Below are 14673 nucleotides of genomic sequence, written 5' to 3' on the forward strand. Positions count from 1 at the left end.
AACACACCCTCAGTTAACAGCATCACCCTAAAGCTCAGGGGATGGCCAAGTCAGCCTTTTACAATGCGTTAGAGAAAGAAATCAACAAAGATGCATATGTTAGCTTGATTACTGCAAAAAATCCTTTTCTTAACCAGATTTTTGGCTTGTTTTCTGATAAAAATGAAATAAAAATTATAACGTACATAAAATGTATTAGAGAAGCTAAATTTCTTAACACTTCTTCAAAATGAATGACAAAGTTTAGTTATTTATTTGGCATTTATTTTAAGCATTAAAAGTTTAAAACCATTTAAAAAAATCTTTGCCAATGCATTATTGGCAAACATTAACTACCACTGGCAAATTATTAGGTGTTTTCAAGCATAAATCTCAATGTACACACAAACACACACTCGTTGGTTTGTATGGTTTACGGGGACTCTCCATAGGCATAATGGTTTTTCTACTTTACAAACTGTATTTTCTATGGCCCTACACCTAAACTTACCCCTCACAGAAAACTTTTTTAGATTTTCAAAAACTCATTCTGATTGATTTTTAAGCCTTTTGAATACTTCTGTACTTCAGTTACATCTGATCAAATGCACATTAACAATCTTTTGCTTGGGTTGAATTCATAATTTTTGGCTGAGTTGGAACAGCAGCTACGCCAATTTTTCTCTCTTACCATCTCTGTTTCTGGCACGGGATGCCAATTACACAAGTTTCTGTCTGGATCATTATAAAAATTTGTGTCCTCATAACCCCTCCCCCCTCCCCAAACACACACACATATGTAATTAAATTAGCAGAAAACAAGCCTAAATATGCTTCTCAGTTTATTTTAATATATATATATGAGTATATATATAGCCTATTTTACTGAAGAACACAATAGCATTCTCCAAAACCTCTGTGTCATGGGAGAGCCTACATTTTTTATATTTAATAAAGACGAAGAGTTCCATATTCAGCTTCTAAAACAGATGCCCGATTACTAATAAACATCAGTGGTCCACAATGTCATTATCTCAACAACTGAGTTTCTCCCTCCCTACCCAACAGCTCAGCTCACCCTGTTGACTCTTTAATTAAATCCTTGGCACGCATATTCCTTTACCTCTCCATTTGCGCGCGCGCGCGCACACACACACACACACACACACACAATGAAGTGTTGTCTTACTCGCGAGCTGATAGCTTTTAAGGGTGGGTGCTTCTATTGAGGGACCGCGCTGTGGGTTTATCAGAGCGGTCTGTGAATAAATGGCTAACCCTCGTGCCCTCTCTCTTGGCCGTCTCTGTAATTCCGGCGCTTCCATTAGCTGCTGTATTGATAACAGTCATTAGCATATTTATGGTGATGGCGGGAACGTTATTGTTTGTGTTGGTTATTAATCTTCCCTCTGAGCAACTGCTCTGACAGCTCAATCTATTCTGCCATCGCGACGCACACCCGCTCACACGCGCAGCGCTTTCAAGTTGAACGCCGCTTTTGTTTGAGGGTAAATAGGCGGTGTCGGGGGGCGCGCGGGAAGCAGGACGGGATGGGTGATTGACGCGACCCCTCCTCAGGTGAGCGCTGATCTCCAGCTGGGCCGAGAGCTCGCTGGCATCACTGTCACTCTGCCAACCGCCGCCAGCGTCACGCGATCGGTCCTCCTGATTACAACAGGATCTAAATGCACAAATTAAAATGCGTTTACTGTAAACACACAGCTGCAATACAATAACTGCAAAACGCTTTCTAGAGTGGGACAGTTGAAGTCGATGGGCATCAGCAGAGTGTGGTTTGCTGAGTGTGTGTGTGTGGTTGACTACTCTGAGGGGAGTTGTTTTTGTGCCCGAGGAGGGCGGATGGGGGTAGCTGACCATCTAATCGGGGGTCCCAGGTGACTGGTGAATATGCGCGGTGTCACTCCTTCTGTTTGAGTGACAGCTCGCTGATTAAGGGCCAGCTGAGGGCTGGAAAGCAGCCAGGATCACTGAGGGCAATGAGCATCTCCACCAAACGTTCTCTATCTCAAACCACACACACACACATCAGAGCAAAACACCTGGACACGGAGGCAAAAACTGGCGGGGTTGGTTAAAGGTCTTGCGTCCTTGTTTGGGTTAACGTTTATAGTTAAAATGATAGCCAATGCTCACAAAGCCATGTTTTCCTGAATAAAAATGATCCCCTGTAATAGCAATGGATATGAAATTTCAAGTCTTTAATGGCATAAATCACATTTTCTAAGCTTCCTGCATGGGTTTGTTGGGGTCAAACAAGATAAATGTGTTTTTCTGAAGATTTGTTTTCAGAATTAGGTTTATTTTTTGTTATTTATTTAGATATATTATTTGGGAAAAAAGTTGTAATGTTTCTTAACTATATTTTTCTTGTTTCAATATTTATTATAGATGTTACGTTTATTTCTTACCTAATTGGCAAAAACGTTTTCTTTAAGCATAATACATTTTTAACCATTTTGCCAGTGCACATGGGTTAGGAAAAATGAACTTTAAATATATAATACAAATCTCTTAAAACAAGGAGGTAAAAACTGATGATATTCAAAGCTTCAATGGTCCACAAAGCCACGTTTATCTGAATAACATTGTTCCCTGATGTATTTGAAATAACAGTCATACTCTCGAACACTAGTTATGAAATACCAATAGTCTTTAACTGCATAGAAATTACATTTTCTAAGCTTCCTGCATGGGGCCGTTGTCTATTATAAATTTGACATGTAACGTTTCTTTATCTTTAGCGATAAATAACTGGTTTTATTGAGGCTATCATTTTGCTCATAACTTGCCACAAAGAGACGTTATTGATTGCTATTTTAAAAATGGAGCAAGATTTTTATTTGTTTTACACCACAGATGTAAATCAAAGCCCACCCCTCACAGCACACCAATAATCCCCACCAGATAAATGCTAATGTAGTGGAATACTTTATTGAAGCCGTAAAATCTGAAATCATAATTTGCAAGCGTTTCATATAAGAAAACACCAAAAGACAGGCTATGAATACAAATGGTTGTAAACTAATATGTCATACAAAACAGTCAAGAGATATTCCTGTCTGTGTGTATCCATCAGGGGCAAGATCTTATTCCCATTTTCTTTTTCGACCCATTCTACACCAAACAACTGCTGATTTACCACTGGTCAGCAAATACTCAAGTGGACATTAGTGTTGTGTCTCACGCAAATATCTCAGTCAATATAAATGAATGAAATCTGCATCTCTTTCTGCACCATTTTGGAGAAAATGTATTGCCAAAAGTTTAATTCATGTGCGACTGCAGCAAACAATATGAAGCACAAATATGTCTCGCTCATTGTTTTCTCAAGTGCAGGCTTGATGAGAACAATTAATTACAGGTCATGTCCATCACGTCTGCACTACGAAAGCTAAAACTTTCCTCCATTCTCCTTTTCAACAATCCTATCCAAATAGCTTTAGCTCTAACACAGTGTGAAGGTTGTGCATTCTGACCTTGTTATTGTGCCCACTTGATTTACATGTTCGCTGGCCCCATAACCCCTCTTTTTATGTATGATTAAAACCCAATCAGTGCACGGCTAAAAATATGGTCCTCATCTTTAACGCACCGAGTGTTAATGAGGAAACGCAACCAAAACTGCTCCCAAACTGCCAACAAAACGGATGTGACGCTAGCGAGGCAATACATCTGACCGTCTGCGATACAGAATTAAAGCCTATTTAACCCCCCTCCACCATCTTATTAATTTAGCATGCAAGCCCAAGTGCACTGAGGTTATCGCAGATAGCAGATTGAGAGATTCATGTGTGGACGAGACGTTTAAAGTAGTGCTTCCTCAGTGTGGGGGCCTCGGGATTATTTAAAATAAGACAAAACAACAAAGATAAAACAACAAAATCAATATATTTCTTATTTTATTATGTCTCCTCAACAATCTATTGTTTCATTTGAAAAGAAATGTGTTTTCTAAATATGGAAAAGTGTTGGAAATCATTAAAATGGCATGGCATTTTTATAACAAATATAAATCTGTATCACATATGAATTGGGATTTTTCCCCAAAGCCTTATTCTTGATCTATATCCAGTACATCTTAAGTTTACCGGATATGGATTAAGAGTTTACCAGTAGACTTTAAGAGTCATGTATATGCATTACAAAAAAAAAAAAAAAGTGACAAAATCCTGAAATGCAATCACTTTCATTATATTATATTTAAATCTATGGACATCCCTAGTATCTGTAAATGCAGAAAGTTTTGAAAACAAATCTTTGGCATTACAGAAAACATTCTTGTTATGGACAGTGCTGTCACACAGGCTGAAAACCACTGGTTAAATTCACACAGCATCATCATCCATTCTGAATGATTTTCTTTCTTCTGTGGAACACAAAATAAAATATATTTTGTAAAAAGTCCAAAACATGTTGTATTTCATATGTACAAAAACAGTTGAAACATTTTTCAAAATATCTTTTTGTGTTTTGTAGATGAAAGAAAGTCATGCAGGTTTAGAAATGACACCAGGTTGAGTAAACAATTACAGGATTGTCATTTTTGAGCCAACTATCCATTTAATTGGATTATAATTAGTGTTTTGGAACTTCACTCAAAGCCAAAGTATAAAACGGTTTGTCAAATTAAATTAAAACAGAAATGTTAACACAATAGTGATCTGTTCCTAATTCTGGAAATTTAAACAGGCCACTGTTCTATCAGGTCAGCCTATATCCAATATATACAAAAATAAAAGCTCCAAGAGACAAACAGGCACGAAGCAGCATCTCATTTAATCAGGGCTTTGGTCTCGTATCAATAGCATGAGGAGATACACAGTCAGTAACAACCTCAAACCCAATACAGCATATGACCTTCAGTGTCCTAGGAAAACTTTTTTCTTTTTCTATTCAAACAAACATCTTTAGTTTGAGACTTTAATAACTCTTAACACCCTCCATTGTTATCACTAAACAAAAGCAGAGACACTGGCGAACAGAGCAGGGCACATAAAACTTCTCTATCGATTTCTGCCCGAGAAACTCTCTAATAGGCCTTTGGCATACAAAAAAAATATACACATATATGGTCCTCAGGCCTTGCCGTGACGCGCTTGATCAATGTGGCTGGCGCGCAATAATTCATTAACCTCTCAGTCAGACGAGTGCTCCACATTCTTCAAAGCTTGCATTGAACTCTTAAGCCATGTTAACTCCCACTGCTCTTTTCTTTCATTAGAGATGACATACTTTCATTAGTCCCACCATGGCAACCGGACTGGTAGAATGCATCTGATGTGTGCTGATCCGAAGCGGAATGGCCTTTATGATGTCATAATTGGTTATTGGGTAAGGTTGATGATGTGACTGTAGAGCTGCTCGGTGAAGGCCTGCAGCGAGAAGTGCTGCTGTACCCGCTCTCTTCCAGCCTGTCCCATACACTGCTTGAGTTTAGGGTCCGTAACAAACTTCTGCATGGCTTCGGAGAAGCACTCAGGGATGGGTTCGCAAAGGAAGCCTGTTTCGCCATGGGCTACAGACTCTAGCGGTCCTCCAGAGTTGACTGCAATAACTGGGCAACGCAAGTACATGGCCTCAATGGGTACGATGCCAAAATGTTCATTGCTTGGAGTGTACAGTACACAAGTGCTGCTGTGCAGCAAAGACAGTTTTTGTTTGTCTGAGAAGGAGCGCAGGAAGGTGACGTGGTCCTCCAGGCCTAGAGAGGACGCTAGTGAGCGCAGCTCTTCGTAGTGCTCTACATTCTCAACCACGCGCTCGTCGTAACCCCCAGCCATCACGAGGTGCACGCGCTCCCATTCCCCCACGGACAGATGCTCCTTCAAGGCTGCTAAAGCTTGCAGCGCCAATGGCAGGTTCTTTTTGCGTTCATAGCGGTTGATTGACAGAAAGGTGAGGCTCCGCCTCTCAGGGAGCAGCCCGCTGAGGCCCTCTACTTCAACATCGAAAGCTGACGAGTTCAGAGAGGGATAAAGAACGTCGGTTTGAATCTCAGCAAGTTTGGGGAATGTCTGTTTGAAGACTCCTGCAGTGAACTGGCTGTTGACCAAAATGCGGTCAGCCATGCCTGTGGTCAGTTCCTCGAACCAGTCGATGGGGCCGTGATATATGCGCTTCAGAGCCGAGCGACGCTGTGTCAGTAGTTGGTCAGGGAAATGACAGTAGAATAGGACTTTCTTTCTGTGGCGTGCCAAACGCAAAAATGGAATACATGCTGAAACCTGAAAGAAGGGGGAGATGGGCAGATAAAATTAACCCTTGTGGTTGTGAGGAGAACGATTCTCTTGATTCTGACTGGTCAATCACAGCATTGTGTGGTCTAATGTCTATGGCATCTTTTATAGTCTGGTCATATATTATGTCTCTTGATGACTTTTCTGTAGCTCAAACTGTATAGCATGGCGCTAGCAACACCAGGGCTATGGTTTTGATTCCCAGGGAATGCATAAATTGAATACTTGAATACTTACAATTCAGTGTTGCTTTGGATAAAAGCATCTACCAAATGCATAAATGTAAATTTAAAATGCATTACTTAGCTTGTTCTTATCAGATAATAAAATCATTTCAAGTTTGCAAACCTATTCAGTTCATCCAAAAAAATTCAAAAGAATGATTCTTTCATACATCGGAGATCACTATAATGCTTCAGAGTAGGTCTTGATATCTTTAGTTCAAATTAACGAGGAGCATTAGTGGAGCGAAAGTTAGATAATATGCTTGACAATGTTTCTCAGTACTTTATTAAAGTCCACCACTGAAAAAGCGTTGTTAGGCTGAAATAAAATATTGGATGAAATGTTGCAGTGGCAACTACCTGAAATAAATGTTTAAGTACCAAAAATGAATTAAACTGAAATAAAAATCAATTAAAGCTAAATAGAAATACGAAAAACAAATAAAAAGACAAAAGCATGTAAACCCCCCCCCCCCCCCCCCAAAAAACAAAAACAAAATATGAATAAATACTTTAATACCAAAAAATAACCCTGAGAATAAGTAGTTAGTACTAGTAGCATTAGTAGTTACCTGATCACAGAAGACAACATCGAACTCCTCCCCACTAAAGAGCATAAGATAGAGAGTTACATAGATCATGCGCAGGTATGCACAGAGAGCATGGAAATAACCAAACATGCTGGTGGGCAGCCAGTCGCCCACACACACCACAGGCAGGTCAGGTGAGAGCGTCTCAGTGAAGCAGTGCTGGGGGTCATAGTGTGCCGTCCAGATCTGAACGCTGCATCCACGAGAGCGCAGGGCTACAGCTGCATCCACCACCAGACGCTCAGCTCCACCTATACCCAGATCAGGGTGCAGGAACACCACCTGAACCATCCTGTCCCGACCAGTGCCTGTTGAGTCAAAAGCAGGTCAAATGAACGATGACACCTTATTTTTAAGCTCAAGACAAAGCAACTAGATTTTGTTGCTGCTGTATAGAAATCTTATTCATTTGTCACACTCATACTTATGTTTACTTAGCTATATAGACGAAGACACTTCTTAGACTACTATTGTTTTTTTATACCACTGGTTATAAATAAGCTCAAAAAAGAAAACTTTATGATTTTTTACAATTAAATAAAAAAAGATGATCAGATGATTAATCAAGAATCTGATGTCACTGTGTTGTTACAACAGGCCAGCACGCACAGGTTCATGTGACTGGGTCACAATCTATCATAAGCTCTAATACATTCTGTTATATGTTATTACAGTCCTGCAACATTAAATGTCTGCACTCTGCAGGTATCTATAAACAATTTAGACACATCAACTCCGAGCTGAAAAACATCAATATTCATTCTCAACATCATCTATTTAGTAAAATATAAGTCTAGACTAGTATATACCCTGCTACATATTAAGTAGTAACACTGTAACAGCATAGCCTATATAATGTCATATTTTGTTTACAAAAACTCAAATTGTGCTTACAGTGTTAGTTAACAACCAGATAATATGTTTAAAAATATCGTGACGAGAACGCACTCACCTGTACTTTTACTGACACTAACTCAGCTGTCTGTATGAATGATCAAATATGGCTCAAAGTTCGCGTTTTGTGAAACCAGCTTCCTGATTGAGCCAAAATGTCTGCCCTACTCTGTACACATCATCCATCGCACATGACGCGTCACTGCACTCCGTTGAACCGCCTTTGGGTTTTCCCAAATTAAATTCTGAAGCTAAACTACTTTTGCTGAAATTATTCGTTTTTATTATTATCTGTTGTAACGTTGTATGTCAAATCTATGTTCAGAAACCATCTTAAATGTGTTCAAATGCAACGCGCATGATCACAGTTCCCGTCAGGCACTCTACTGGCTCCTATGTGGGTCCTTTCTATAGCTGTCGTGGCCTTCTCAGGGAAACGTCATCAGTAGGCTCTCTCTTGTAGTGGTCAGGAGTTCAGTTATAGAGACAGTCAACTAGATTCATTTTTTCCCCGCAGACTCCTGAAATATATACTATTGAACAAAATGGTAAGTTTCTCAATGCAGTTTTTCGTGGTTGGGGATCTTTATAATAAGCATTTTGTGCGTATTTCCAGTTATATCTGGATGCTATCTGCTAATCACCGTTATTGGAATAGTTAACTTAGTTTAACTGTTTAGCAGCTACTTATATTTGAGTTTCAACTTCTGGAATTTTAAATAGTATTATAAATGCTAGTAAATGTTTAAAGTTTGTAGGGTTCATTCGCTCACTTGCTGCAATCACCGCATTTGTTTGGGAGACGTGGCTCTTTTGGACCCCACACCTAAATCTGTACCCCCACACCAGCTGTACAGTCTAAATCTGACTCTTCTGGCTTGGTCTGAATACTACTTTATAATATAAAGCCAATGTGGCGATATTTGACTGTTTGAACATCTATTGATTTATGTCTTTTCTAGAGGTCTTTAATGAGAATTTATTGTGCTTGCCTTCGAGTTATATATAGATAATTAATTTATGGTATCTTGGTGGAAGATGTTTGCGTTAACATTATTAACTTATGGTTCTTATTGTAGTATATGATATCTTAGAGATAGAGACTTTTTTTTTGTTGATGCAGAAAAAATATGAGGTCAATCACTGTGCACTTGTATTACCGAGTCCTCTATTTGTCCCTCTTTTCAGCCTGGACCTGCAGCTAGTGCAACAAATGTTGGCGCCTCCAGCCGCTCCCCCAGTAAGACAGTGGCCCCCCGCACTGCCGGCACCTCTGCCCGACAGAGGTAAGGACCTTGCAAGAGTTCTGTTTGGGCCTTAAAACACCATCAAGATGGATTAAAGAGCTTTCTTTATGTTTCTGTGATTTGATCAGCAGATATGAAAGAGATTATTTATTTAGATAAGTCAGAAGTTGACTGATGAGGCCATAATCAGTGTTTTGTCTTGCAAATTTGACATCATCAGGGTTTGATTTCATTGATTTAGCTGCACCGATAGTGAGTGTTTGGTAATATCTGACACTTTTATTTGTCTTGTAATTTTGTAACGGAAATATTTTTTGTTGATTTGCTCAGGAAAGCCCCTAGCAGCGGTGCACGCAGCGGAGGCCGATCCACAGCATCAGCTGGCACAGGAGGAATGTGGCGCTTTTACACTGAGGACTCACCAGGACTTAAAGTGTGAGTATTCCAGACCTGCCAACCTGTACGCATTTTGCATAGCGGGCACGCATTTTGACCTCAAAGTACGCAGGTACGATTTGTCACATTAAACTACGCAAAAACCTGGTGATGCCTTTGTGCACGCACAAACCAATCAAGCAACAGCAAAGAAAGATCACTTCGACCAATCAGAGCGCTGGGTTCATTCCCCATCTAGCAAGTGGGATGATTGACAAATGCGTAGACCTATCATTAAAAAGAGACTGCAAATAGACAGCAAAACAAAATCCCGCTCGGTCTCGAACCTTTTTTACTCCCGCTGTCTGATTTCTTAAAAGAGGACAGTACACACAGTACTTACAACTAAGGTAAACGGGTTGGGGTGGATGTGGAACGTTAAAATATTGAGTTGAGTTAACTTAATCCTCTGGAGTCGACGTGATCGTAATGATATTCTAGACGAACTGTGAACAGAATAAAAGCACACATTCATATTCAGTCAGATCTGCTGCGGTTTATTTGTGTTCATATAGCTGCACTCACTGAACAGGGTCCTAATATTAGGGCTTTTAGTCCAAAAAAGTGCACGTACTTGGATAAGTACTGATATATTTGCACTAGAGCTTCGCCCGTGTCTAATAAACCAAGTCTTTCCGGAACATTCACATCTGCGTTCGTGCAGCTGCTGACACAGAGTTACCATGTTTGGGTAACAGCTTCACAAACACAGTATTATTTCTGTATCACAGTCATTCATAAGTTAATAGTTCAGATATAAACACTGATGTTTATGGTAGCGATCAAAATAGACCTTTTGAAAGTTAACTGGCGCTTCAAATAACGTTTGTCGATTGCACTAGGTGGTGAAAAGTGACTAAAAAAATATATTTGTGATTGAATCAAGAGATTCGTTTAAAAACGCTGATTCATCCAGTAAAGAAACAAGTGAAGTATTTGAGTGAGACATGAAATCATTAATTCAAACCACTTTTTCATCATTTTAATATGAACTAAATATATTCTAAATACATATTAATTTAAATGTTTAAAAATTCGTTCAAATTTAACACTTTTAAATAGACTGCAGCAATGGTATTTTGTCACACATTATTTCGCTTCGTGGGAGAAACGTGATCTCTGTTTGAGACAAGAGACCAGATCAGACCTTTGGTAAATATCTAACATGAATAACGTTATCCTAACACTACATCATTTTCAAGCTAGTTTGCCTATTCACCAGGCATTTAAGTTGGCAAAGTAGTGTAAATTTATGTGCTCGCTGACAGAAAAGTGTGTGTGTGTGTTCATGCCTTGCAGCTAAAAAAAAAAACCATGACATCACTGACAGGGAGACAGAGAGCAGCAGACCTAAAAAGAAACCAAAAAGAGTCCATGCCCCACAGCAGTTCTTCACAAAATATCAGGATATATCATATATACCCCCGTTGCCATCACACAAGTGGTACTCCAAAGAAATGTCAAAGGTTGGCAGGTCTGGTATTCATATTCACACACAATACAAAATGATTTAAAATGCTTTCCACCCAGAGGTAGAACAAAATATTCTAAAAATGGAACACAACCGATTAAATAATTTTTATTTTATATTTTTTGAAAGGAAGAAAGAAATGCTGTTATTTACCAATGATGCATTTCATTTATAAAAGGGGACTTCTGAACTTGAAATCCTGAAAAATGTATCATGTTTCCACAAAAATATTAAGCAACACAAAATCAGTGTATTTCCGTGGCTTCTGAAAATCATTCACCTTTGCCATCAGAGGAATAAATTACATTCTAAAACAGATTACAGTAGAATTTTTTTTATTATATTATTAGTTGTTTTTTTTTTTAATGCAGCCTTGGTGAGCATAAGTCATTTCTTTTAAAAATGTTTAAAAAAAAATCTTACCAACCCAACTTTGAATAGTAGTTTATGTACTTCAATAAGATTTTTTATTTTTTTTATTAAATTAATTTGTTTAGCAGAGGTTTTCCTAATAAAATTACTGCTGAGGCACCATTATTATTCAGTTATTAATTTTCATGCATTTGAAAATGGACTGCATAAACAATTAAAAAATTCAGGTACAGTCAGCCAATTTAGATTAAAATTTGTTGAATTACAAAGTAATTTCTTTAGATGTTGGTCAGTTTTCTTTTTGAGATTTGTATTCAGTGCTTTTTTTTTGTAATAAAATCATGTTTTTATATAAAGCTTTGATAGAGTCTTTATTTTTCCTTTTTTATTGCTAGTCATAGATTTTTTTTTTTAACACAAGGCTGTGTGGATAAAATCCACTAGCTATGAAATCATGTCAGACATATTTTTATTGCATTTTATTGCTTAATTTAAGGACAAAATAAGCAAAGGTTACGATTTGAGATACTTAATGTGCGAAGAACCAACACAGACACTCATTTTTAATTCATCCCTTCAGCTCAACAGGAAGTGACACGAAAGGGAGGGGCAGGGGGTTCTGAGAGGTTTAGCATTTATAAGGATAAACATGAAATTTTAACGACAGGAAATTGGCCTCATGGGCTCAACCTCCGTCTTTATTTGATGTCTCCCCTGCCGTTTCCCCTCCTACAGCTGTGTACATTTGCGTGTTGTATTTAGAGCCATTCACTCACTGCAACCACCTTCTATAATAGTGTCTTCCTCTGGAGCGTTTTTTGCTTGTTTTTGTTTTTTAAGGCCAATTCACACCGCACAGACAAAATCCAACAAAAGTTGGCCGTTGGATTTAGAATCTTATGAAAAATAACTCATGTTCACACTGCACCAACAGACACCGACCAACTCTATATCTATAAGCATGTTCAGTCGGGTGAAAACAAACTCCAACCGACGCCAACAGGGGTAACACGCTGATCCAACAAACTCCAACAGACTAGTTTGTAGGCGTTTGTCTGTGCGGTGTGAATTGGCCTTAAAGCGCTGTTGTAGATCGGTAACATTACATCTGTTCATTCCATACGTACAAATAAGCAGAGCATGTCAGAATGGATTTGAGGGAGTCTACAGTGGCCGTATTTACAGTCAATAGTCTCTTAGAGTAGGAGAGTCTGTGTGGAGTTATGTATGTGAAGTATTTTTCACTCTTTAGGTTTTGTGTGTGTGTGTGTGTGTCTGTGTTTTGAGCTTAATTAAAGTTCCGTCAGAAAAGGTCACATCAATTAAAGCCTGAGGGGTGGGCCTTCAGTCGGCATGGTTACGTGGCTGCCTAGCGACCCAAGGGATGGTCAGTTCCTGCTTTTAATAAAGCGCCACATTTTCTGACTAGCTCGTTAACAGTATCCGACTCTCCAGCATTTAGAATCCTAATGAACTCTCCTTCTATCACATGATCAAGACGAGCAGTCCTGATTGGTCCACTGGGAGGAAATTTGTGCTAAAAAATTTTTTTAAATCCACCTCATATTGTAACTGAAATTTGAGCAGTAGTTACTGAATTTAGTCTGTCTGTCCTCCACTAGGGGTCCCTCTGTCTTACTGTTGTTGTTTTTTAATGATCGCAATGAGATTTGACAATTCCATCTATTCCTCTTTCTCCCTTGTTGCAGTGGTCCGGTACCAGTTTTGGTGATGAGTCTGCTTTTTATCGCGTCTGTATTCATGCTGCACATCTGGGGAAAATACACCCGCTCCTAAACCTGCATGACCTCTGAACTCCGACCCTGAAGCCTGTCACCGAATCTTAAGCCATTGGACTTGGACCAAACTCTGACCATCAACACCCCAATCCCTCTTCCTTTATTAAAATCTCCATTTCAAGGGGTTTTTTACCCCCACACAAGTTTACCCAGCCACTACAACCATTTGGTAATTTAAAAACCATTTTTTGTTTTTTGGTCGCTCACCAGATCAGGACTTTTTTTTTTTTTTTTTTTTTTTTTTTTTTACTTGTGTACAAACTATGTAAATTGTACAATAAAATACTGTAAAAGGTGACTGTTGTTTTTCTTTCATCTACGGTGAGGGAAACAAAATCTGAGTATGTGATTTGCATCACAGGACATAATTTGCATATCTTCAGATTATGGCATAAGAAAGGGTTGTATGCAAATGTGCATTCCAGACATGCTGTTAGTGCACAAACAAGATCAGCTGCACCTGTCTCTGAATGTGATGTAATATTTGCTATTACCCCTATTCCACTGACCCAGCAGTCATGTCCCATCAACACTCCTATGCACACCCCAAATCTTTTTCTGCAACACAATTATATACAAAGGGAGTTTAAAAACAGAGAATTTCTTTAAATCAGAGCTATTAATTAATATTTTAAAATTGCATAATAGGTGGTTTTGTTTTACATTGCCTGTAAATATCACAATTATATATTCCTGAGTGATTTGTGGTAAGATGGTAGTTTTCTTTTCAGTCTTAGAAATGACAGGGTTTCCAGTACTCCAAAAATCAGAAAATCTGTATCTGAAGGCCAGGCACAGACTTTATCTTCTAAACATCTTTTATGACTTTGGACATGTTTAACTTTCAGTCTGTAATGCATGGGATTGAATTTGATACAAGCTCAAAGTTCGTTGAACATAAGGAGTTGTGGATGATGCTAGAACTGTTTGAATAAAAGGAAAGTATTAAGAGAAATGTCTGTAGTGATTGGTAGGATTGTAATATGCATGCTAAATGAATTCATGAGGGAGGTACTTGTTTATATTTTGACTGAAAGATACATATACAATAACCTCAGCTACAGTTTAACAGAAATCAGATTTAATTGAAAAAAGAATGTGGATTCTTTAGCCTACACTTGCAACACTAAGCAAACTTACTATTTTTTGTATATTTCATCACCTACATGACAACATGTTGCACACAATTTGGTCGTGTTCAAAACCATGCTAATTTCCTTCATTTACCTGAGTGTATGTCATACAAATTTACCTAAAGACATAGATCACCCAAAAAGTAATACTCTTCAAAATTTATAGTATGGGTTGTACTAAATTGTTTTTGCTTATAATATCCACTAACACACTTAAAACTGAAGGCGCAGCTGCGATTTAATCGTTAGCGCGTATTCAGTGAACAGAACGT

The 14673-nt window shown here is 38.5% G+C and overlaps 2 protein-coding genes across 2 annotated transcripts; one reads left to right on the plus strand and one right to left on the minus strand.

Annotated features, from left to right (window-relative positions):
• Window positions 1-2919: 2919 nt before the first annotated feature.
• Window positions 2920-8115, minus strand: LOC306878194 (alpha-1,3/1,6-mannosyltransferase ALG2-like). Its single transcript, XM_079430384.1, has 3 exons — window positions 8003-8115; window positions 7033-7358; window positions 2920-6224 (listed from the first exon to the last, which is right to left on the minus strand). The coding sequence occupies exons 2-3, from the start codon at window positions 7339-7341 to the stop codon at window positions 5325-5327; spliced, it is 1209 nt and encodes a 402-aa protein (XP_079286510.1). The 5' UTR covers window positions 7342-7358; window positions 8003-8115; the 3' UTR covers window positions 2920-5324.
• Window positions 8116-8352: 237 nt separating this feature from the next.
• LOC306878203 (protein transport protein Sec61 subunit beta-like) lies at window positions 8353-13566 on the plus strand. Its single transcript, XM_079430398.1, has 4 exons — window positions 8353-8492; window positions 9133-9230; window positions 9522-9626; window positions 13179-13566. The coding sequence occupies exons 1-4, from the start codon at window positions 8490-8492 to the stop codon at window positions 13264-13266; spliced, it is 294 nt and encodes a 97-aa protein (XP_079286524.1). The 5' UTR covers window positions 8353-8489; the 3' UTR covers window positions 13267-13566.
• The last annotated feature ends 1107 nt before the right edge of the window (window positions 13567-14673 follow it).

Source organism: Barbus barbus (assembly GCF_936440315.1).
Source record: "Barbus barbus genome assembly, chromosome: 12".
In the NCBI taxonomy this organism is placed as follows: Eukaryota; Metazoa; Chordata; class Actinopteri; order Cypriniformes; family Cyprinidae; genus Barbus; species Barbus barbus.

Coding starts and splice junctions, on each gene's coding strand:
- LOC306878194 (XM_079430384.1), bottom strand. CDS start 7,341: ATGGTTCAGGTGGTGTTCCTGCACCCTGATCTGGGTATAGGTGGAGCT. Junction 6,225..7,032: donor ATGTTGTCTTCTGTGATCAG/GTAACTACTAAT, acceptor CCCTTCTTTCAG/GTTTCAGCATGTATTCCATT.
- LOC306878203 (XM_079430398.1), top strand. Junction 9,231..9,521: donor GGCACCTCTGCCCGACAGAG/GTAAGGACCTTG, acceptor TGATTTGCTCAG/GAAAGCCCCTAGCAGCGGTG. Junction 9,627..13,178: donor GACTCACCAGGACTTAAAGT/GTGAGTATTCCA, acceptor CCCTTGTTGCAG/TGGTCCGGTACCAGTTTTGG.